The sequence below is a fragment of the Hippocampus comes genome, unplaced genomic scaffold, assembly GCF_001891065.2.
Source record: "Hippocampus comes isolate QL1 unplaced genomic scaffold, H_comes_QL1_v1.1 scaffold161, whole genome shotgun sequence".
Taxonomy (NCBI): domain Eukaryota; kingdom Metazoa; phylum Chordata; class Actinopteri; order Syngnathiformes; family Syngnathidae; genus Hippocampus; species Hippocampus comes.
This window is the reverse complement of record NW_017806067.1, coordinates 28005-52195: the sequence shown is the minus strand read 5'-3', so window position 1 is coordinate 52195 and position 24191 is coordinate 28005. Positions and strand designations below refer to the sequence as shown.

General features: G+C 49.2%; 4 protein-coding genes and 1 long non-coding RNA gene across 5 annotated transcripts in view; 4 read left to right on the top strand and 1 right to left on the bottom strand.

The window, feature by feature from the left end:
- The first annotated feature begins 423 nt into the window (after positions 1-423).
- eri1 (exoribonuclease 1) lies at positions 424-3757 on the top strand. Its single transcript, XM_019893593.1, has 7 exons — positions 424-809; positions 1339-1508; positions 1583-1799; positions 1884-1967; positions 2307-2416; positions 2492-2606; positions 3276-3757. Exons 1-7 carry the CDS (start codon positions 732-734, stop codon positions 3516-3518), a joined length of 1017 nt encoding a protein of 338 aa, XP_019749152.1. The 5' UTR covers positions 424-731; the 3' UTR covers positions 3519-3757.
- LOC109530064 (laminin subunit beta-1-like) lies at positions 3756-16289 on the bottom strand. Its single transcript, XM_019893586.1, has 33 exons — positions 16141-16289; positions 15753-15928; positions 14105-14240; positions 13219-13292; positions 12790-12978; positions 12643-12706; positions 11936-12138; positions 11747-11867; positions 11473-11661; positions 11213-11389; positions 10834-10946; positions 10686-10765; positions 10467-10602; positions 10233-10391; positions 10025-10158; positions 9830-9950; positions 9555-9741; positions 9314-9457; positions 9002-9233; positions 8775-8938; positions 8426-8650; positions 8104-8321; positions 7629-7725; positions 6603-6972; positions 6337-6521; positions 6014-6255; positions 5749-5955; positions 5535-5679; positions 5257-5464; positions 5037-5178; positions 4793-4969; positions 4559-4718; positions 3756-4496 (listed from the first exon to the last, which is right to left on the bottom strand). The coding sequence occupies exons 1-33, from the start codon at positions 16172-16174 to the stop codon at positions 4360-4362; spliced, it is 5346 nt and encodes a 1781-aa protein (XP_019749145.1). The 5' UTR covers positions 16175-16289; the 3' UTR covers positions 3756-4359.
- Positions 12901-16419, top strand: LOC109530070 (uncharacterized). Its single transcript, XR_002170945.1, has 3 exons — positions 12901-12984; positions 15759-16022; positions 16256-16419. It is a non-coding gene; the product is annotated as an uncharacterized LOC109530070 (long non-coding RNA).
- Positions 16420-16625: 206 nt separating this feature from the next.
- Positions 16626-19659, top strand: ssbp1 (single-stranded DNA binding protein 1). The gene is made up of 7 exons (XM_019893594.1): positions 16626-16735; positions 17039-17104; positions 17333-17390; positions 17959-18099; positions 18670-18757; positions 18830-18918; positions 18995-19659. Exons 2-7 carry the CDS (start codon positions 17081-17083, stop codon positions 19036-19038), a joined length of 444 nt encoding a protein of 147 aa, XP_019749153.1. The 5' UTR covers positions 16626-16735; positions 17039-17080; the 3' UTR covers positions 19039-19659.
- A 102-nt stretch (positions 19660-19761) lies between these two features.
- Positions 19762-24191, top strand: part of creb3l2 (cAMP responsive element binding protein 3-like 2) — a 12089-nt gene continuing 7659 nt past the window's right edge. Inside the window, exon 1 of the mRNA XM_019893592.1 lies at positions 19762-20673. Coding sequence (XP_019749151.1) covers positions 20575-20673 — 99 coding nt within the window. The 5' untranslated portion in view covers positions 19762-20574. The remainder of the gene's footprint in view (positions 20674-24191) is intronic.

Sequence of the window (24191 nt, the reverse complement as noted above, 5' to 3'; positions counted from 1 at the left end):
TCAGTGGGATTTTAAGAAGGCATTTACTTTTTGTTTCGCTATTTTTTTTTCACAAAAAGCTGTGATTTGTCTGTCTCTGTTGGTATTCCACAGCATAAAATGTGTTTGAAAAACTGTTCTCGGTGTATTTTGGTTAAAATGCACTGCAAGCAGCATTTGGAATTCAAATGCAATGGCAACACGTGTCCTTTACGCGCAAGCATGCTCTCCTCCGAATGATAAAGACAGGAGCAAATAGTCCACGTGAAGTTGATATTTTTCGTAGTTTTTAATGTATTATTTACAAATATGTAATAATTCAACTAAATAAAAACAAGACAATAATATATTGATTTAAATTCAGCAATTATGACAGGAAGCCTCAGTGTAAATAAGTGGCAGTGTGCCATCCACCCCACAAGGCGGCACTGTTTCTGTTCCGTTTAACCCCAAAACGGAAGTTAGCCCAACGGAAAAAAAGTTGAAAGAAAATGCTTTCCTGCTTCGTTCACTGACAACAGCTGTTGTCTTCTTTTAACACCATCGCTATATTTACGGATTGTTAATACTTTTTAAATAATTTTAATTACGACCAGTGCAAGTGACGAAAGTGCGTTTAAACCTCGGAGCGCGCCAATCACTCCGCCTCGGTTAGCTATGTTGTCATGTTAAGCTAAGTGGGGCTCATTTCGCTTGTTTTTATGTATTCATTCTTTTATTCAATATTTTTTGGCGGGGACGTATGACCTTAAATGGAGGAGCACAAGGAAAATATTGATGGCAAGGACGTGAACGTCAAGACGGGAAATAGAGACGACGACGACGAGCAGGTTTGTAATGTCCGCCAATTTTATCGCATTTAAGGCAATGTTCACACAACGAGGTGTAAGTCAATGCATGTTCATTTAAAGTATAAACAATACTACAGTTGTTGGGGAGGAAAAAAAAGACACTGACGAGACCGCTGCAAGATAATAAAATCAAGATAACTTAAAATTCAAGCCTTGGACTTTGAAGCCAATCCTGCTTGCTGTGCTTTTGCCGCAATCCAAATAAAACGAAAAACACGCCATGTTCTTTGCATCTCAGTGAAGATTTATAAATGAAAGGTGACCGAACATTTTGCAGGGGTCTCTGAATTGAAACAAGAAAAAAGGATTTTGTGTGTGGTACTTGGAGTCATTGTAATACAATAACAAAAAGCCACAATGGCAGCAAACACAATTTGGCCACATATTTAAAGTACAGTTGGACATGAATGCAATAATGCAGTAATATTGATCAACAAAAAAAACTTTAAAGTGTCTCAATGAAATTACTCGTTGGTTTTTTAAAAAGTATGATGTAATTATTCGTCAGATGAAGCCCAGCAACACCATGTGTCCCAAAGAAGGAGAAACTCCTCAGCCGTCCAACAGCGACTTCAGCCACCCCGTGTACAAGGAGATCGCCTTGGCCAACGGTCACATCAACCGCATGTCCAAGGAGGAGTTGCGTCTCAAGCTGTCTCAGCTCAAACTGGACACCAGGTAGGACCAAGTGCCCGGCTACCTCTCCGCATGGGAAGTGGTGCTCACGTCACGTTGGTGTTTTGTTGGCGAAGGGGCGTGAAGGACGTGATGAAGAAGCGACTGAAGAGCCACTACAAGAAGCAGAAGCTGACGCAGTCAGCGGCCGACTCCGGGCCGACAGACCTCTTCTATGACTACATCTGTGTGGTGGACTTTGAGGCCACGTGCGAGGAGGACAACCCACCAGACTTTCTGCATGAAATCATCGAATTCCCAATGGTGCTCATCAGCACGCACACCTTGGAGATTGTAAGAGGAATGAACAAAAACAAAAAACACCTACCAACTTTTCTCCATCCCTCATTGTCTAATTACTTATTTTTATTTCCTCAGGTGGGAACGTTTCAGGAATACGTCAAACCTGAATTGTACCCGACGCTCTCAGATTTCTGTGTGAAGCTCACGGGAATTACGCAGGTCGGTTTTATTTCCCCTTGTGATCTCCTCAGGCTGCCAGTTGTAGTCTTGAATTTAATTTTCAAAATTGCACAATTCTTTCATCTGCATTTCAAAGCTTTGAGTGTAGAGTTCAATTCAAGTCAAAGTAATGTGATATAATATTGAGTGGGCATTTTTAGGGAAGAGGGGCTCTTCATTTTTTTTTTTTTTTTCAATTGGCCTTACAAGGTCTTAAAATTGGGTTTGTTAAGTCTACAGATTCCTTGTATGTCTTCCAACATCATGGCTCACTACCGTTCTTTTTACAGATTTCAGCTTCGGTTGAGTTAAAGAGTAAATTGTGTTTTTATGCACCAGGACAAGGTGGACGCAGCCAAGCCGTTCCCGGCCGTCCTGAAGCGAGTTGTGAAGTGGCTTGAGGAGAGGGAGTTGGGTACAAAGTACAAATATACGTTCCTCACAGATGGGTGGGTGTCACTCTTTTGTTCTTATTTCAGCAAAACTTGTTGAAATCCTGACATATTTTTCCCCACCTTGCGCAGGGCGTGGGACATGAGCAAGTTCCTCAACATCCAGTGTCGCGTCAGCCAGATCCGATACCCGCGGTTTGCCAGGAAGTGGATCAACATCCGCAAGTCTTACGGCAACTTCTACAAGGTTTGGATTTTGCATTCATGACTGTTAATAATAGTGTACAAATAGGGAGCTTTTTAAAATGAGTATAATTATTGTCACAGGATACAAATGCAAACATGTCGCAAATCACATCCCAAATTGACTTCTAAAACGTGAAAATGAAATGGTGAAACGAATTCACTGATATAGATATCTGACGTTTTTAAAATCTAAAATTTCATTAGTTATATGGAGGTCGCTTCAGTGAATTACTTTTTGCGGGGAGGGACAAAGCTCTATATATTCACCACAGATGAATTAAAAAGCCCTTTCTGGCTCACTAATAATAATAAAAAAATATAAACATGTAAAATAAAAAAACTGTTCCATCCTGTTTTTGTGTGAGATAGCAAAATGAAAAAAGTAAAATAATATACACTGGAAAATCATTTTTGTAGTTTTTGTAGCATGTTGCTTCATTAAACTAACCACTGAAAATCCTTGCGTTGTGTCGAACGGCCAGCAGAGGGAGACACGCGCACGAGAAAACGCTTTGACTCGATTTTATGTCCCCAGTCAATATTTTCCTCACAGTAATTCAAAAAGCAGAGTCCCGTCCTTCCCACTCGTATATGTCTGGAATCCGTCGGCGCGGCTCCTCTAGGTACTTTTGACAGGAAGCCAGTAACTCGCTGTGTGCCTCGCCAAAAGGTGCCGCGCACGCAGACCAAGCTGAGCACCATGCTGGACAAGCTAGGCCTGCAGTATGAAGGCCGCCCCCATTCGGGCCTGGACGACTCGCGCAACATTGCCCGCGTCGCGCTGCGCATGCTGCAGGACGGCTGCCAGCTGCGCGTCAACGAGCACTTGCACGACGGCCAACTGGTCTCCGTCCCTAGCTGGGCTCCCATGGAGGGAGCCCCGCCTCCTCGCTGGCCGGGCACCCGCAAGTAAGGGGACGCACGTCCACGTTGCCAAGAGTGAGGGTTTTTTTTTTCCCTTCCTTAATGCCATCTTGACGCTTCCGGGATCACACGCCGGCACAACACCAGCACAGAGTGAGTCCACATGTGATGCTTCTACATGTCCATAAAAGGCAGTTAATTTGTTCAAAATGTGAGGAGTAAACACTGTTGCTGTTGGGGTTTTTTGTATGCTCTCTTTCAACAGGAATAAACACTGCTGCTAAAGTGGCTGTGGGTCAAACTTTATTAAAAAAAAAAAAAAAAATCCCAATAATTGATTAAACAAATGCTTCATTGGTTTTATTTTTGGAATAAAAAGTTACATTTTATTTTCCTTGTACAGGAAAGAAATGTTTTTGATTAAGTATGATTCCACACACTAATTCCAAGAGGCTTGAAACATATTTTGTCAATAAGTTTCTGAATACTACGCCTCTTGATCCATTCAGTCAAAAACTCGTATGGCGACACAAAAAGTGGAGGCATATTGCGCTTTTGTGTTGAAATTTCAGGAAGAAGGTAAAATACACAAAACCTCACTTAGTCAAAACATTTGAATGCACATCTCCAACTGTTGAATGTTTCCGTACTTTTTGATCTCTAATAAGAATCTGAACAGCAAAATTCACAAAGCCCGGTATCCCAAATTCTTGATGAGTAGGCTCTGCTCATTTGTTCCCACTTTGGCTTAGTGGCACAGAGGTCCGTTAGGTGTCTAGTGGTTTTGGTCACGACTCGCACGATTGACTGCAGAAGAGTCAACATGGCGCCGAAAGCTGCCTCATTGGTTAGATCACATGTCTGCTTTTAGAGGAGCCTCGCTCCTTTTCTCACAGGCAGGTGCTGTAGAGCATCACCTTGTGACTGATGTCATCCAAGATGCGGCGGGCGGTCTCCTCCAGCTCGGCCAGCTCTGCGGCTTTCGCCTCAATGGTTCTCTGGTGGTCCTCGTAGGAGCTTTCCAGCTCTGGGAGAGCAGAATGGTGATTTGTGGCTTTTTAAACATGAGCCACGTGCCTCCAAACTTACCTTGTAGTCTCTTGAGTTTGCCGCTGCTCTGAGCCAGCAGCTCCCTGGCCTCCTGCTGCAGCTCGTCTGCTCGTCTCCTCGCCTGCAGCACCGACTCCCCCTTGTCCTCCACCAGGTCCTCCACCTCCTCCAGTTTGTCCTTCACCTCCGTGTCAAACTCCTTTTCAGGCGCAGGTGAAGGGTCACACACTGACAAGAGGCTGATTCATGTCAAGGGGTGTGTTTGTGCGCCACCTGCTGGGCCTCGTCGGCCTCCTGCTTGGCCCGTTCGCTGATCCAGTCGGCCGTCTCCGCCATGCTGTTGACCTCCAGCTCGTTCTGCCTTAGGAGGCCCACCTCGCGCTCCAGCTGCAGCAGCCGGCCCGTGGTGTTTCCAAGACGCTGCTCTGACGACGCCGTCTCTGAGTCCACCTGCAAAACACCGCTGTATGTCACGGGAAAACACGCGACCGCCACACACTCCGGAGATCAGGCTCACAGAAAGGAGCAAGTCCAGAGTGCCCTTGGTGTTCTTCTGGGCCAGTTGGATGGCATCCACAGCAAGGCTCTGAGCACGCTCAGTCTCGTCCAGAGCCGTCTTCACCGCTTGTGACCGCTCCGTCAAGTCGGATGCGTCCTGACTGATGGACAGACAAGAGCAGCTCCTGCTTAATCAACTGGGGATGCCCGTCTCATCTTCGGTAAACCGCTTTTCTTACTTGGCGGCCTCGGCCTGCTTCAACAGCTCCTTCGCAGCTTTCATGTCGTCGGCACTCTGGATGAGAATGTTTTCCACGTTGGTCAGAGCCTTGACCTTCTCCTTGATTTCCCTTGTCAGCTCCTGCAGCTTCTCCGTCGACGTGGGCATATCTAGGGCTAGGACCTCGTTGGCCACTGCCTCGATGACGGATGCATTGGCCTTGTCGTCTGCGCAGGTAACGACGTGTCTCAGAGATGTTGTTTTTTTTTTTTAGGGGGGGGGGGCAGCCATACTCACTCATGAGCAGGTCTCGTATGTCTTTGATGAGGCGGCGCAGTTGCTCATTGCTCTGCTCCACCCGCTCTTTGCTTTGGTTGGATTTGATCAGCACCCGTTGAGCGTTCACCTTGGCCTCCCTTGCTCGATTGCTGGCCTCCCACACCTGAAACCAAACTTTGTCTTTCCCAACGTCCGCCCCAAAAATGGATGTACTGCTGACCCGTCCACTCACCATCCTGGAGAGCTTGTCCACCTCCTGCACGGCTGACAGGATTTCCTCATCGAGCTCCTTGGCTGACTTGAGAGCGGTTCGGGTGATCGCGACGAGGCCTTCACATCCTTCGCCACCACACCGGGCGACACCGTCCTTTTCCGCGCAGCCCAACCCGCCACAAGCGGAGCCGGGACACTCGTCGCCATCGGCCGCGGTGCCGCACATCTGCCAAAGAGATGAATGAGCACCATGTCCCTTGAAAGTCGCTTTGTGAGAATTTCACCTTCTTGCTGAGATTTGACAGATCCAGTTTCTCCAGCTCGTTCTTGAGCTTGTCCATCTTCTGTGTGTTTCGCTGGTACTTGCGATCAAACTCCTTCCGGCTGCCATTCAGCTTCTCCTCAGTCACCGTGCGAAGTACCGCCGACTGCTCCACGGTGTTCCCAGGATCACTGCTGGAGGCATTGACTCGGATTTCCGCTCGTAGCGACTCTTGGTTTGCCTCTGTGATGGTGTCCATGGCCCCTAAATGAAGAAATCAATCCCAGTAGCACGTCAGGTTGTTGTGCTGAAAAGTTTAAATGTTGAAGTGAGTTGAATTGTCACCCTGAAAGTTGGCGTTCTTGGCATCATACACCTTCTGCCTGAGCTCCTGGACACGGCGCTCCAAGCGGTTTGCCTGCTCCGTCAGCTCGTCCAAGTTAGCGTCGCTGGCGCTGACCTCACTCTGGAGGACATTCAAGGTCTCCTCTGTTGTGTTAACCTTCCCGTCCACGTAGGACATGACGCCACTGAGGAGGAGAGTCCAATGAAAAGTGCTCTAGAAATGTAATTGAATGATGGGACAGGATGTGCAGCCTTTGTGGACTTACGTGATCTGGTGCATCAGGTCCTGGATCTCCTCCAGCTTCACCGCTGCAGGGTTACTCTGCACAATCTCCATGACGGTCTTGACGTTGGTCTCCAGGCTGGTCACTAAGTCTTGGTACGGTGCCGTCACTCCGCTGGTCTGCAGCTCTGTCACCTTTGCCTCCAATCGCCGCGTTTGGTTCGTCAGCTCTTCGACCACCCGGTCCCACGTGGCGAAGCACTGGTGACAAGGCTGGCAGTCGGGAAACTCCCCCTGGTAGCCCCTGGCGCATTTGTCGCACCGCGGGCCCGACACGCTCGCCACGCATGTGCAGTGTCCGGTCGCCCGATCACACTGCTCGCTGGAAATCCCACGGAGGTCGCAGTCACAAGCTGCAAAAAAAGGAGGACACGCATACTAAAGGCCTCAGTCATGTCGACATCTCCTCGGGGAAGAGAATCGGCTTTCATCTTTTCCTGTCCTGTAAATAAAACCACTCATCCTGACTTTAACTACCCCACAAGCCTGCAAGAGAAGTCAGACTGAAGGAAAGGCAGGCTTCTTCTGCTCTTATTTTCCAGATGTTAGGGCGCTTTAAGGTGGAATCGGTTTGGAACGTGTGTGGACGCTTCGACTTAAAGGATGACTACTCCCACTCAACAATCTGTATACTCAGTACCAACTAGCGGTCCCGCCTCAGAGATTTAACAGCTTGGCTAAACCTATAAGTGGGAATCGTGAAGGATTCTTGGGTCCTGTGAGTGTTACTGGGACGAAGAAGGGAAAAAAAAAACCCGAGAAGCCTGGGATTTCTTGAACATCTGGTTCTCATGAGCAGAGAACACAAGGTCATTCCCGGAGCCAGCAGCCGTATTGAGTGTCTGTTGTCTCAGGATACCACTTTGCTCCACAAGGGCTGATGGTGAGACTGTGGCTTTGAAAAGAGACCAAATAGGATGCAGTCGCCGCATGGGGGCACAACATTGTTCTACTTGGTCATCAAACGAAATGGAAGGCCTGCCCTTCTTTCAGCTTTAATTTGCCATACCATGACACTTGACTTCTGGATCCCCCCAGAAGAGCTCCCTGCATTCCCGACACGTCCTGCCACCGAAACCCGGTTTACACGAGCACCGTCCCGTCACCTAGAAGCCAAAGCAAACACTTTTACAATTTCAAACAAAAGTGCCGTGTCTTTGTATCAAGATGCACAATGGACCTTTGTACTTCTATTGTCCCTTTGCAGAACTTCCTTCCTCTGGTGGCGTGGAGCCATGACCAAAAAAAAAAAGATACTTTGTGTCTGTGCTGGCTTTGGGTTCCTGTGTTGTTTGTGTGTGTGCGTGTGTGTGAGCAGAAAATCGAATCATACTGCAAAAGCGAGAGCAGCAATTCCCAACCAGCTGGACCCGGAACATGAGAACATTTCACAGGCACCCGCCCCCGCTTCTGATGACGTAGGTCACTTTGCTGTCATTGAGAATTCAAAGGACCTGTCTGATTTTCATGCTACCGGGACTCACCTCATCACAGGAGGAGCCAAAGGAGTGGACCGGGTCACAGTCACAGTGCTGGCAGCCCGTTCCGCTCGCCATGTTCCACGTGTCCTGCGCGCAGCGCTCGCAGTTCTGGCCGACCACGTTGGGCAGGCAGGCGCATTGGCCGCTGTGCTGGTCGCACTGGCACTCATCTGGCGATGAACACGCATGTGGCGCCGTGCCCGCTGGCTGGCACATGCACTCTGCAGGACAAACCAGTCAAGCTTATTGAGAATTTGTGGGATGACCCCTACAGCATCCACCCAAAAAGCACCGCACTTTTTGCAACAAACATGTCTCCACTCACTTCTGCAACTTTGAGTGGCGGCATTGCCATAGTAACCGGTAGTGCAGTGCTGGCAGGCATAGCCATCCGTGTGGTACAAACACTTGAGACACGAGCCTGTCCGAGCGTCACAGGATCCCGGGTCTTCCATGTTGATGTTGCCGTTGCACTGGCACGCCAAACAACGCCCGCCGGGCACCAGCGGGTTGCCGAAGTGACCTGGGGAACACTCGTCACACCTGGCACCTAAAGGAAGCGGTCCGAGAAAATAGGAAAAAAGAAGCTTTCAGGCAGTATTGAATGACAGAGCCGCTTCCATGCTTGCACAAAAGACAAATCCAATTGTCAAGATTTGATGTGTGTGTTGTACCTTTATAGCCGGGGCTACACACACACACCAGCTGGTTTGTGTCGGCCTCCGTGTAGCAGCTGTCGGCAAACTGACGTGCACTCTGCGGGCCGTCGGGGCACAAACATGGTCGACAGTGGCTGCCGGAGCCCAACTCTGGGTCACCATGGTAACCATGCAGACATCTGTGAGATGAAGCGACAATGACGTGATTGAGGAAGTATGCGGAAATTCCCCCTCCCTCATACCTCTCACAGTAGTGTCCGGTGGTTAAGTCTCGGCAGCCTTGGCACTCTCCGGTCTCGGGGTGGCAGGCTTCGCTGTGGCCGTTGCATTGACATGGTCGACAATGAGGAAACCCCCAAAATCCCGGCAGACAGTGGGCACATTGGCGCCCCGCGGCCCCGGGAACACAGTTGCACTGCCCGGTCGATTCGTGGCAAAGGGCGCCAATTGACCCTCGAGGATCACATTCACAGACTGGGGCAAGAAATTGAAGTCTGACTACGTCTGGAAGCGAACGGGGAGAAGCACCTCCCCAACTTCTGCCAAACACTTACGTCTGCATCCGGTGGGGCTGAAGAGGAAGGTGGCGGGGGCACAGTGGTCACAGTTCCTGCCGACCACTTTGGGTCGACACTGACACTGGCCTCCGCTGGCCTCGCACACAGCGCTGACAGAACCTTGCGGGTCACACTGGCACGCTGGGAAAGAAAACAAACGTGACCGTGAGATGTCCGGGGCGTAGATGATTCTGTCGTTCCAGAGGACACGGTTCACTTTGTTTTCAAAGAAACGTACGCATGGCTCCTTTGTGCAGCAGTGCAGAAACACTGAAAATGTAGTCGCTGCAGATGTCTGTCATCGGGCTCTTGACAACGCTCTGGCTGCTCTCCAGGCAGCGGTAGCGCTGGAACGTATCCCAGGCTGCTTCACCCTCTGTGCCCAGGAATACTTCCAGCTCCCGGACCCGGGGCATCAACACCAGCTGCAAAGAAGAAGAAGAAGAAGAACGGGGGGGGCGCATACTAAACATGTCTCAAGGCTTACACGGCTGATGTCTTAGAGAAACGTACTGAATCGATGAGCGTATAAGGGCTGTGCATGTCGCTGTAGGACGAGTAGAGCGGCAGGCCGATGTGGACTGTGTAGTTCTGTCCCTTCTCAAAACACACGGGGGTGGGCAGCAACACGTGTCTGCAGGAAGCAGGGACGATACGGTGAGGAGGAGGATCATCCTGAATTTGAGGCGCACGCTTCTGTTGACTTACCTTGAACCGGGTGGCAGAGAGACGTATTGCTCATCTCCATCACTGACGGAACCACTGCAGTAGACGGAGTAGTTGGGTGGGTTGAAGACGGGGCGCTGGACTCTGATGTCAACCTGCTCCCACTGCTCCGGAAGCTGTTGCCGAGCACCAGATCTGGGTCACTCTCGATTAAAAGCCTCAAAGTCAGTCAAAACAAAGCGAAGCTAACCTGTGGCTCGTAGCGGATGAGCACATCGTAGTCCATGGAGTCTGGGATGTTGTCGATGTTAAACTCTAAGTAGGCTCCCTCTGGTACATTAACGAATCCCATTCCAGTCCACGTGGGGCTACGATCCAGAGGGTATGGTCGCTGAACCACTGACACTCCCTGTCAGACAGGCACTCGTTTTTGAAAAATCATCTTCTCCGGAACAGGAGATCGGTGGTGTGTTGGTGTGCTCACAGGTCCGTGTTGGGCGTCCTCAGCCTCGTAGGTGTAGTGGTCCAGAGCCGTGAAGTAGAAGCCGGACTCAAGTTGGTTGCAGCGCCTGCCGAAAATGTGCTCCCTGCATTGGCACTGTCCAGACACCGGGTCGCAGCTGTGGAATGGCACAATCGGGGATTTTTATTTTATTATAATTGTGTTTGTTTTTTTACAACCGTAATTGATGAGAGGACATACTCATTGTTGAGAGCCCCTCCCTTGTCGCAGTCACATGGTCTACATCCATCCATGTCATTGGACAGACCCCAGTGTTGCGGCTGTGGTAGAGCGCATGTCGGTCAGGATACGACTGAGCTCGAGACCTGCACAAACTCAGGCTTCCTACCAGACACTGGTCGCATTCGTGGCCGCTGACCAGCCGCTTGCAGAAGCACCTTCCTGACTCCGAGTCACAGGAGTTGCTTCCCGGCAGCGTTCCCAGTGGACTGCAGACACAAGCTGCCAAAGCGCACAACGCAAAAATTCTGAGAGGCTATTGCGGTCGTGTAGATGTGTGGTAAGAACATGAGAGTGGGAAAATAATTTTCAAACTTAGGCCATGGAAATTGAAAGTACACTCTCGTCTTCAGTTGTCTTCCTCTAAGCAAGAAATTTTGGACGCATCGAACTTTGTGGGACCAGTGATGTTGGGCAAGACTTCTTACTTCGTGTTTGGCCAGCAAAATCCCAATACTTGAGTCCAGACGGTGATTTGGTGTTCTTACCCAGGCATCCTTGCGGGCCTTTTCCCAATCCATAGTGACCATGTTTGCAGTGGTCGCAGCGCACCCCCTCAACGTGGTCTTTGCAGCGACACTGGCCCGAGATGAGTCCGGCGCCCACGTCGGTCCTGGCATCACAAAGCCCCCCTTGCAGGGATCCCACCGGGTCACAGTTACAAGCTGTGGAGGAGATTCTCATGAGAGATGGCTTCAAGAAGGGAGCGGCAAGGTTACACCGCGCGTGGGACTTGTTCATAACGTACGCTCGCAGACGTTGGGGTCCCGCAAGTCTCGGTTGGGGTGCTGATAGAAGAAGGGAGCACACTGCTCGCACTGGCGACCCACCGTGTTGTGCTGACAGTGGTCGCACACGCCGCCGCTGACGTTACCCGTGGTCATGTAGACGGCCATGTCGAAGTGGCAGGAACCTGAGTGCTGGTTGCACTCGCACCCTGGAGAGGAGACGGCGGCTCTGTCCAGCTCTTTGTGTTCTTTTAGGAACGTGGAAAGGTTATTAGAGGGAGTCGTGAGTCTTACTCTTGCAAGCGTGTGCGTTGCGGCCCTCGGCAGGCCTCCAGGGGAGATCGTGATGAAAGGCCTTGCATCGCTCGCAGTTCAGGCCCTCTGTGTTGTGGTTGCACACGCACCGCCCGTGAACCTACACAACACGCTCATCAGAACGCGTCCTTGTTGTGGACGCAGGCGAACCGCGCGTGTGCCGCCCACCATTCCCTCGGCTCCCGTCGGTGCTCCATCGATGGGGGCGCACTCGGAGGCGTGTCCGTAGCAGAAGCAGTTGCCACGGACGACCATGTCGTAGAGCGCGTAGTAGTACTTCTCTGTCACCTCCTTGCGCGTGTCCAGTAGGTTGTCTCCCAGCGTGTGCAGCTTCAGGAAGTTGACACGCAGGTTGGTGATCTTCAGCATGTCTGCGGAGCAAAGGACATGACATGAAAGCCTTTTGGAGGGGGCCTTCATGGACAAATGGCGAGGAGCACCACCTGCCCCCCTCCGAATCCCGATTCAAGTTATCGTGTTTGTGAAGGTGGTCTCCCTGTATGTGCTCCGTGATTGACTGGCAACCAGTCCAGGCTGTGGTCTGGCGTGGGCTTTCATCCTGCTTCTGACAGTCTAAAGTTGAGTTCTCATTAGGAGCTACAGTATTTCTTGTTGAGAGAGATTTTTTTTTAAACGCACTTGCTGTGGACAAAGATTGTTTTGAGTGAGGGGAAAAAGTCTTGTGTACACGGCCATATCCTCCTCCACGTGCGAAATTCCCTCCCGGCGTTTTCTTCCCGTCTGACCTCATTTCCCAGACTTCATTTTGCTGGAATTTTCCAAGCTTCCCTTCCTGGTGGGGTTAAAAGGAAGTGCCCTGCTCACCAGTGGGGTCAGTGGTCAAGTGAGATGGAAGGATCTGCAGAGAATCTTACTCTGAATCCTCAAGCTGTACGGGTCCTCGATCTCAAAGGCGGGGTCCAGCACCCGGAAGATCACCTGGGAAACGGTGAGGAAACGTCCATTTGATTCCTTCAGTGACGCTGCATGTTTATTGTTTGTTTTGGTTTCAGGAAACAGACCTCTCCCTCGGTGGAGGGTTCGATGTCTGAGTAGTGCGAGTCGCAGATGATGTCGTCCACCTTCACCATGGGCCCCGGGGACACGCCGGGAAATGCCGTCCGGCAATCGTAGGCAAAGTAGCGGTACACCTGCCACGTCTTCCCGAAGTCCATCGAACGCTCGATCACCATTGCGGCCGGCCGGAACGTCTGAAGGTAAGCGACAAAGCCGCAGAAGTTCACGCACGTCATCAGCGCGTCGGAATGTCGGCTGATGTCACGGGCAGCATCGGTCCAGCTGGCCGCCATCACCCTGACGAAATGATCCGCCTTTCCTCTCTTCCCACCGCTCGTTCACATTCCTTCGCCACAGTTGGCCCCCGCCGGCTGTATCTCACGGGACCTTTTCCACCATTCACTTAAAACACGTGTGAGTGTGAGAAGCGGCACCTTAAAAGTCATGATGAGGTGGGTGAAATGGAACTCTGCCTCCAGGTCCAGCTTTATGGTCACATTCTCCACACCTGCACACAGGACACCAACAATGACATTTTCTGCGCAGCAGCGTCGACACACAGCTTGCACTTCTACGTGAATTGTAGATACAAAAAAAAAAGTCATGAAATGTTGCAATTGATTTTTTTTTTCAGTGGGTTTGCTGGGCTTATCGAGGGGCCCATGTTGTATACAGGATGTGATCAAAACTCAAATATAGACATTATTAATGAACAAATAGATCATAGGAGTAGAAATGCAAAAAGGAGGGGGAGAGCCTGTGCGCTACAACATCTACAGACTCGCACACAACGCAGTAGTACGAGTAATGTTGGACCGGACGCTACAAGGGAATTAGGAAATCCCAAACGAAACTGCGCTGCATCTGCAGCTTCCTGCCGCTTCGCAGCCATCTGCCGCGCTGGCTGCTGGTCATTCCCACCACTCCCTCCCAAAAAAAGCAGATGATGGGATTCCTGCTTTAGACACACTCAAACACGCAGGGTTCATCCCGCATCTGTTCCCATACATTAGCGGTCCACTAATAAGCCTGTTCATGCATGAACATGGTGAAGGAACACAAAGATTCGATGGATTTAGCACCTGTCTCGATTGCACACTGTTCACTGCGATGGCTTCTTCACGAGATGAAGACCTTCCATGTTGTCTAAGGGCGCTCGTGTGTCTCATTAGCACACCTCCTAATGTGTACTTTGATACGCATGCACACCTGTTTCTCGCCCGCGCGCCCCACCCCGAAACTGCCCTCCCCCTGCTGCGATCCGCCCGTCTTCTCATTAGACGGCTTCTCACGGGAACGTCTCGGCCTCCTCGTACTCACCGTTTTGCGACTGCCACCACGTTTTGAGGCGGTTGGGGGCGAAGGTGGTGACCACATTCTCGATGGTGTGGCTCAGAGGGTTGACATCCTCGTCGTACGGGTCCCTGGAGTCGCACGGGAAGCAGTTGGTCTCCTCCTGATGGCGAAAGCATGCCATTAGAGACCTCTGATGTGAAAAAGAATTTGCTCGATGGCGCTAGGCTGACATTTAATGAGGCCAAGGCAACATCTTTTACATAATCACTGCACTCGAGTGCATCTCATCTCAGTTCTGAAGACGCTCAATGGGCAAATTGCAGCGAGCATGGCGCTTCTGACACGTGTACGGCAGCCATATTGGGAAGGCACAAGTGTGTGACCTCTGGTAAACGTTTCACAATTCCTCCTAAACACAGCTGCAGCGCATCGGGGCCGCCGAACATCAACAAAGTAAATGAACGACGTTTACCGCGTCACGTCAGCCTGTTCTGTGTCTGTGCTCCACTGTCCACGCCTGAGGCCTCACTCGTGTGTTTAGTTGTTGAAAAGTGAGAAGAGTTCCCAAATACTTTCTGCTCTCATTTTAGCACGCATACTTGAAGACCGTGCTCTTGCCGAAGCACAAAGACAGCCCACTGTGTGTGTCTGTGCGTGAGACTCCAAAAGGACACCTTTCACACCAAGCGACCAGCCGCCGCCGCCGCTTTGACGGATACAGGCCAACATTTGTGCCGCCACATAAAGCTTTTTATTGTCGACGCGCGAATGTCTGTACTCCCACTCGTCACCACAGACAGTTGGCATGAGCGCATGCGCCCACTTACGCATTGTGATCCACCCCAAACTTACAAATACGTTTCATCAATTAAAAATGTCAAAGACATGAATTCTTGACAACAAACAAATATCTGAAATCGTCTTTCCCTTTTGAGATTAATGGAAATGCCATCAATGCGTTCCTGCCTTCCGCAACGCAAATTTTTTTTGTCTTTCCCCCATTTTTTTTTGTCTTTCATAAGAAAAATATCATTCTATAATAATATACTTCATAAAAACATCGCGTAATCGCATGACTCAATACAATTACCTACACAGAAGCAGTGTTTTTCTCACACTTCGACATTTGATTGAATGGCCATTGTGCTGCTACCTGACTTGGCCGCTTGGGGGCAGTAAAAGAAATACTGTACTGCAGTTTCCCTCAAATTTAAGTTCAGAAGTCGATGCAAAAAAAAAAAAAACAAATTGGCCAAAAAAAAGTCGTTTCTTATCACAGCCGAGCACGCTGGTTTGTTTGTTTACTGCAAAAGTACTTGGTGACATCACATTCACAGGAAGTGTTAAAAAAACAAAGTACTGTTAATTTCAAATAATCAAGTACAGTAATTCACTTCGTTGTACTTCATTGTCGCTGAGGGAAAGTTGACTTGTGGAAATAACTGTTTAACAGTCTGGCTAATTTAAGATACGGTACCAAATATGTACTTGATTATATTACTGCAACATCTCCAGGAAGTGCTCAAACCATAAATCAACCTCCTACACAAATTTCTCAGCCTCAGAATTCTCTTCAGAGTTTTATGAGGTTTCAATGTCCCGACATAGTTACAAGCAGTCAAGAGGATGCATTTGCTGAGCGCGTCTCCTATTTTCGTCCAAATCTTCTCACCTCCAGGTGTCCCACGATGCAGAAGGTTTCGCCTCCACGCAGGCCGCACGTGGACGAGGCGTTGAGCTTGTGGGCGCGTCCGATCAGCAGATCCCCCGTGGCCGGGTAGCAGCTGCCTTCCGTGCACACGTCCGCCAACTCGGGGAACTGCGTCCAGGCGGGAGACCACAGCACCGCTGAGCAGAAAGAGAGGACCACATCATCATCACACACACGTCCAGCTCACTCGGTATTAAACCTAAGCTCTCGGCTACTGTCAAGACAGGCAAAGTGAGTAATAGCTGGCATGTGGCTTCCATTAAGAGCCATGTTGTTGTTTCCTTTTTTGGCAACGATGAACAAAACATGACATTTCCCTCATAGACCTTCTACTATTCATTAAACTCACCAAAAGTAGTCCAAATGAGTATGAGCAGCGACATGTCGGAGCCCTCACAGCCTGTCCGGAGTCTTGATGGCTCCTGTCTATGTGTGTGTGTGTCTCTCTCTCGCTCTCTTTCCAGAAGTTTGTGCGTGTGTGAGAACAAGAAATTCTGAGGTGTGGGAGTTTTCCTTGGAGTAGTCCGCATCCCACTACCAAACAGCTCCTCCCAAATGTCAGTGGTGCGCCTCCTGTTGGTCAAAATGTGTTAAAATTGGAAAAACTGTTACAGATACTGTATATACACACACACACACACACACACACACACATTAATTTATTTGTTCTGTCATATCTATAGAACAAGCTGCAAGAAGGGACGACACATTTTTAAATACTGTAAAATTGAAAAGAGCAATCGGTTTTGAAATGTATTTGATTTATTTATAAAACATTGTTATTGTATCAGAGTATGAGCTCTGAATACATTTTCAGTAATATATTGTATTAAGTTGACTGCGTAAGCGCGTGAAAGCGGGCCTTTATTTCCCCGAGCGCCCGGTTTCCGGTCGAGGGGGACGTTTTTCGCTGACGGACCCGGAAGTATTGTGAGGTTAACTCGGTAAGTTTCGAACTTGGACATGTTTTCAATACGCCTTGTGTTCCACACAAGTTTGTAGCCCGTTGAGTGAATGGCATGTTGCACTATCATGAAGCCGTAACAAAGGTGGACAAAGACGTACATTTTGAAACTTGTTTTTGTCTGTTCAATGGCGGGAGACTGCGGACCCCACGTACAGTACATGTGATGGGACTGAAAGCACAATGTGCAATCGACCACCTTAAACAATGACCTGTTTTATTCGGGGTTGGGGAAAGCTCCTCGCTATAACATTTAGGTATTTTACACCTTTTCCATTTGCAGGTTTTCACAGTACTACATTCACTTTTGGGAAACATCGAGAACATGTGGAGAAGAGGTTCAGCACAGGTGGGGCGCCAAACTAAAGATGTTTCCAAAAGAGATGCATATTATGAAGGATTGTCGCGCTATCACCAACCATTGACTTCCCGATACGTTGTGGAGTGCTGCTCGTTTACAGGGTGTCCAATTACACATTGAGTTACATTAAAATAGTCTTTATTTTCAAATGTAGAAACTGGAAAGTGAGAAACATGATATTAAGAGTCGATGTGCTAAATCGCCGTGCTTTTCCAGGTGTTCAGGCAGCTGATTAGAAACAACACCACTGACACCAGCCTCATCCTGGAGAGATGTGAGTAGACGTCATCCATTCATTTCTCAACTCAACTTCATTTGTAACCTATTTTTAGTACAACCGTAGCTACATACAAAGTGCCGTACATGAGGTCAAAAAAGCTAGAAGAATGCTGAGTCAAGAGCCAAAGAATTAATGTACGCATTAAGATGTGGTTTTCAAATGGACAGAGGAGGAGATCATTGCTAAGAGAGGGAGCTGCAACGGACAAGTTGCGATCCTTTCTGAGACCTCCGCTTAGTCCTTGACACCTCCAGTAGTGTCTGGTCTGCTGACCTGAGGCTCCGGGTGGGTGTGTTGGGGTGAAGGAGCTCAGATCGGTAAAGTGGGGCAAAACCATTTTAAGATTAACAAATAAAAGAATCATAATATGAACGGGGAGCCATTGAAAGAATGTCCGAGTTATGTGTTCCCTCTTGCAAGCACCAGTTCGGAGGCAAGCAGCAACATTGTGGACCCACTGGAGATGCTTAAGGGAGGACAGGCTGACTCTAAAATGAAGGGCGTTTCTGTCTAAAAGCACCTGTAACTCATCAGAGTCCACTGTTTCTTCTTTGCCTGGCAGCAATAAATCGTGTCCAGTTGTTAGGCCGAGTGGGCCAGGAGCCCGTGATGAGACAAGTGGACGGCCGCAACCCCGTCACCATCTTCTCGCTGGCCACCAATGAAATGTGGCGCTCCGGGGAAGGCGAGACCAGCTCGTCGGGTAACCAAAACAGTGCCGCTACTTGACATCACACATGGCTAGAGACTGCACACACTCTCTTCTAAATGGCCAGAAATCCTAAAAAAAATAAAATAATGTTCTAGTTGTAATATGTCCCTTTACCTTTGCCCTTGGTTAACTGCAAGTCTACTATCCCTCCTATAGAGGGTGCTGGTGGACAGGCTAAATGTAATTCAAGTTTTGTAGTCATACAACCTGACTTGGCCTCTTATTTACATCCAATGTAAACAGAAAAATCCATCCGTATATTTTTCTAACTATATATGTTAGTTCAAGGTACTTCCCATACTGCTTCACTCAAGCTACACTTAGTGTAACAATATTTTCTTCTTAATTTATATGCTATAGAAAAAAATAGGTTGTCGAAATGTAAGCACATGCTGTGATTTGTAATATTGAGCCATCAGATGCTCACAGTGGTCACTTTATTGAAGGAGAGGTGTTAGATTTCATCCAATTGGCCTTAACCTCTGAAATGGTAGAGTAGGCAAATCTGGTGTATTTTCAAAAAAAATCATGTTACATTTCAATCTTGTTTTGGCTTGCCAGGTGACATCAGCCAAAAGACAACATGGCACCGTGTGTCCATCTTCAAACCCGGTTTGAGGGACGTGGCCTATCAGTACGTCAAGAAAGGGTATGAACTACTCAGTGGTTGGGAGTGACTGCGAATCAAAAATTCAATTTACCCCCCCATTGAATCACTCAGGGCCAGGGTTCTTGTGGAGGGTAAGCTGGATTACGGTGAGTATGTGGACAAGAACCAAGTGAGACGCCAGGCCACGACCATCATCGCAGGTTTGGAAAAGCAACAACGAAAGCGAATCCCGAGTGCCCGCACGCTCAGCTAAAAAGTTGACCTCTATTTTCTCAGACAACATCATCTTCCTGAGCGACAATGTTCGCGACAGAACATGAAGGCCTCGTTGATCTGCGCACTTTTTTCTTCTTCTTTTTTTTTTTTCCTTTGTGTACCCCAAATGACGCGGACGCCGCAGTGACAGACTGTTTTCATACGACGCAATTTGAAGACACACAAAAGGCGTGTTGGACGGTGGCGCATCCTATTTGTGGGGAACATCATCCAGTCGGTTCTCCAAATGAATCACACAATTCTTGCATTGATTTTGCAATGTAGTTTTGTGTCCAAAATGTCCCGAGGATGCTGTTTTCCCTCCCAAGTGAGCAGATAAGGCAAGAGGTGTCCTTGTCACATCATATGTAAGGAAAATGACCCATCATCCATTCTGCTTTCAGTGATTTGTCATAGGCTTAAAGCCAATGATTATTGAAACATTCTAAGCACACACCTGTTTCCGTGTTTCATTCTTAGTCATTTGCAAATTTTTACTTTCTGGCGTGCAGCTGTTGTTTGTGTTGCATTTCCTTCCTTCAAAACTGGCTGGTTTCACTCACTGTGAAAAGACATTGAAAGTCAACATTTTGTGCGTTTGTGACCTTATTTCACAATGTCGCCCACATTGACAAGAACAGCATTGAAGTAGCCATGTGTCAAATAAAGTAGAATTAAAACGTTAATTCATCACGTGCTTTTGTTTTTGACTACTTTTCATTTGAAAGCGTCAATTTCAAGATTGTTTGACAGACTTTTGCGAGCGCAGGCGGCCTATCGTGGTTGGGATTCTTGGCCTTAGCTGATTGGACGAGGTGGAGTTGAAAGTCGTTTCTCATTGGGTATTTTGGTTGTCAGTCAAAAGTCATTTTCAGGTTTCAACAACGGCAACCTGATTGGACATCCGCCTACGCATGCGTAGTGTAGTGTAGCTGAACCGGAGGTGGAACAAATAAAAGATCTGCTTTCACCATCGGATCGAATCGGATTTTTTTTCGCGTCTAAGTCATTTTAATCGATGTCAGTGTAGGGTTCTTTGCCTTAACGATCAGAGTTCACGACAAATTTTTCCTTGCTCGTAGAAAAGCCGATGGAGCAAACCGAGGGCTTTACTTTGAAATCGACCACCGGAAATGTCAACATTCGTACTAGACAACAGCTGAAACTCACGAAACAGCGATTAACTTTGTTACTTTCGGCAAACATTGTGTCAATTAGGCACGGTGACATCGAATGCATTAAAAAAGCATTCAAAAAAACCACTATTAGCGGGCAGTTTGACCGCTCTATGCTCGATCTGATTTCACTGTGTGGCCTGTGACTCCACCTCCGCATTCCAGGTCGTCTGGTCGGTGAGGAAGAGGAGGAGAGCCAAGGAAGGCGAGAGAGAGAGAGAAAAGCAGCTGGTCAGTGTCTGTGGATGTTGAGATGAAGGGAAGATGATCGACAAACACTTGGAAGCTCGTTCTTGATTAGGCTACGCACAGACTCGGTCCTGCTCGCTGCGTCGACTTCCTTCCCTACAAAGCAAGTTGTGAACTTTTTGCAAACTTTTTTCGTTGTCGGAGGAGGAGGAGGAGGAGGCCACCCGGGACGGCGTCATGGAGATCCTGGACTCGAGTGAAAGCTTCCTGCACTGGGACCGCAACCTCAGCGAGCTGTCCGAAGCCGGAGACATGGACTGCGCCCTCTACACAAACGTAAGTCATCCCCTCAATACTTGTTTTGCTAAGAAAGTCATCCGTGCGGAATGCCGTCAGTGTGCGTGTGCGTGCGCGTGCGTGCCCTGCTCTCCCTTCGCAAGCTGAGCCTTGAGGTCCAGGATGCTCCCATCCCCCTCCTCCTTTTAAATGTTTACTTTTAGCAGAGCGCTTACAAATATGAAGGATAAGTATCCGAACATCATTTTAAGTACACGTTCTTGATCGAGAAAAAAAAAAACAAAACACGGACAAAACCACTGGACTGTGCTTGAGGTAAACATGCACAATGAATACAAAAGGAAGCTTTGCAATCACGATCGTGCTCAGTGTGACTTGGTACCACATTGACAGCTGTTTCAAATGTTTTGGATACCCGAACAGGGCAAACTACAAATACGATCATGAACATTGTTCAATGAATGCCACTCAATGTGGGTACAGTATTCATGCAGTTAAAAAGACGGAAATGAGAATTTATCGGCTATCGGCCGTTGGATGACTTAATTTTGTATCCAGAAACAATAACATTTCATATGTAGAGACATTCACCTGCTTGTTGTTAAAACGTCACGTAAAATCGAAATGGCCCTTAAAGGACCCCAGCGTTTGTGCATCTGGAGGACTTTCCGAAATGGCCATTTGCCTTTCTTACTGCTGTTACGTAACTTGCAAGCAGGCTCCGAGGAGGAACCCTGGAGGACGGGCACGCAGCCCGGAGAACCCACAAACGTACACGCTGTTCATTTGGCAACCTTTGACGGGTCCCGACTCGCGTGCTGAAGCGCAACCGGAGGCCCTTTAAACCAGTGGCGTGGCTCAACTCTGCTTCTGATGCCGCATTCCCGTGACAAATTCAAACTTTCTGCTCACCTTTCGAGACTTTTTGGGGACAGTTTTTCCCGTTTAAATTCACATGTGCAAGTCCGTATCCTCGAAACGATTGTGGGTGGAGATATACAACATTCCACACGTGTGGGATATTCGAACCCCCTCCCGTGTTTTTTCGTGGAAATTCAAGGTGTGTGTGGCCCACAGGCCGTAGGTTGCACACCCATGAACGCTAACATAGTCCGCGTATGAATGTAAAATAGACTGCAGTGTTCACAAGCAGACTGGCTCGCTTGTTCCCCTCGGCTGACCCCCGCCGCTTCCACCTCCCCCCTTAACCAATATTGCCCCTCCCCACCCCTTTCTCCCCACACACCCCCGTCCAACTAAGCCTCCGCCTTCCTTTACAGCTTGCGGTCGCACTCAACTTCTGTGTTGACACCCGACTTGCCGCTAAACAATGCAAAGTCGGTGGCGTGTGCGTCATTCGTCCGCCACCTGAGAGTGACACCCGTCATAATTCTCGATCAGGTTTATCTGGTTAAATGTGTGTGTGTGTGTGTGTGTGTGTTACGACAGTAACTCCCTGGCCTTCATTGTTAACCCGCGGTGTCCTCTTGCTCGAAATACGCGGTCACGGCGTGACATTACGAAGGCCGCCATTTTGACCAACCTTCTCCTTCATTTGCATGCAATTCAATTCTGTTGTCATGCAGCCATCTTCTTGTTTAGAGCGCGCCTCGGAGCGCTTTGATGAACACCGCTCGCTGTGTTTGCCTTGTGGGTGGAGAAACTGCACCGGCGACATCCACAAACATTCCAAAGATGCTCCATCAAAACGCAGCGTTCGCATGCGGTTTCAAGCCTTTTCACGGTTTCAGAGGCAAGCGACGATGCTCCTTCCTGGGCTCGCGTTTGTGGAACTGAGAGTCACTTGCACTCAATGCACCGCAGGACTGAGAAGGAGGAGCAGGAAGAAGCCTTGCTTGCGCACATGCAGCAGGCCTTTCCAACAATGTGTCCCCTTACGTAACCTCCAGCAGATGGACTCTAATGTCAGGCTCTGCTTTTGGCCATAGTAGCGCGCACACACACACACTCACGCACACACCGCTGCAGGCGTGTGCGTCAGTGTGAGCAAACACGCAGCGGCAGAGTAAACAAGCGTGAAAAGTGAGGTGCCTGTTCTCCGGCGGGGCAGGGCATCCTGCTCCCTTCTGGCCATCAGCCAGCGAATGGCCGTCACCCGGCGACCGGGCAGTACGCTCGCGTGAAAATACCAGAGTCACTTCAACATAGTTCCTCGCCACCAAGATGCCGCGACATGGCGGCCAAGTAGCAAGTATGGGTACTCGGCACCCCGGAACGTTTTTGCGCTGGATAGAAAGCAGTTCCTTCGCCACTTGGCCGCTGGGCCTCCACATGGCGTCCACATGGAAGCCTGCGTCTGGATTTTCAGTCTGATGCAAGCGTCTCCTCCATCCCCCCCGCTCTCGCTCTCCTTACTGGGAAAGTGGGCGGCGGCTTTCAGCGAGGGGAACGCCAAGGTGCTAATCATCTGGTTTTGAGGGCATTTTGACGACGACGGGGCGCCCGCTGGAGCCGTCTTTCTTCTGAGGCACGGCTAAATTTAAATGTGGCTTGGGGTGAGGCGGGTCAACCCGCACTCCTCCCAAAACGCAATTTCGAGCGACAGACCGCAATTGAAGTTCTTTGTGTTGGGGCGGGGCCTCAACTCAGATCTCCAAAATCTGATTTCTGTTGATTAGTGTCGTTGTTGTCATTGTGTGGTCTCAAATTCCAAATGATGTTCTGTGTGTCGTTCAGCCCAAGACGCCAAAGTGTCTCGTTTAAAAAACCGCCAGGTGCCCTCATGGCGCCGACGTCCTTTTATAGGCAGCAAGCGGTCCGCTTCCCGTCTGTCGGTTGGGTGGATGTACCCTCGAGGCCAGTTGAACCCCCACTTTTCTCTTTGGTCATTGCCCCTCCCGTGGTGGTGGGACACACCAGGGAACCTGAGTCAACCCAAATGTCTTGTGCTTCGTCAGCGTCTTTTTAGTTCGTCCTCCAATCGCTAGGCAGACTTTGCCGCCAAGGATTCCGCTCAGCGACGAGTCCAGACAAGTTGGTGGGCGTGTTTTGTCTTTGGCGCAGGTGTTGGCTGACCTACATTTTACCACGAGCTTAGCCGAAGACCTCCCCCAAGAGCAAACTTGAATTTCACGTTACCCCCAATCGCCTGGAAACGAACGTTTCGCCGCATCTGCACCAAAAAAAGCTTTTGCCCATGTTAGGTTACTTTGTCCAAAGTGGGTCGTGCGTGCGTTGGAGTGTCTGCCTTTTTTGTGCCTGTGCATGTGTGAGTGTGTTATCCCGCTTGCCAACACACACACACACGAATGACTCACTGAGTGGAAGGAGTATGTCATGACTGACGGTTGCCATGGCGGCGAAGAGAAAGCCTGCGAGTGTGTTGCTTGACCCACGAACGCGCGCAAATTAGCCAGTCACCTAAAGTATATTCGATTTCGCAACCACTTTTCCTGTTCAAGGCCGCAAGCTCGACCAACATTATTTCATCAAAATGATAATCGCTTCAGATAAAATGTCTTTGCTCTCGTCATTTTTTTCTGAAGCAAGCGGATTGTGAAGGTACCCCCCCCCCGCGGTGAAGTCATCCACGAACG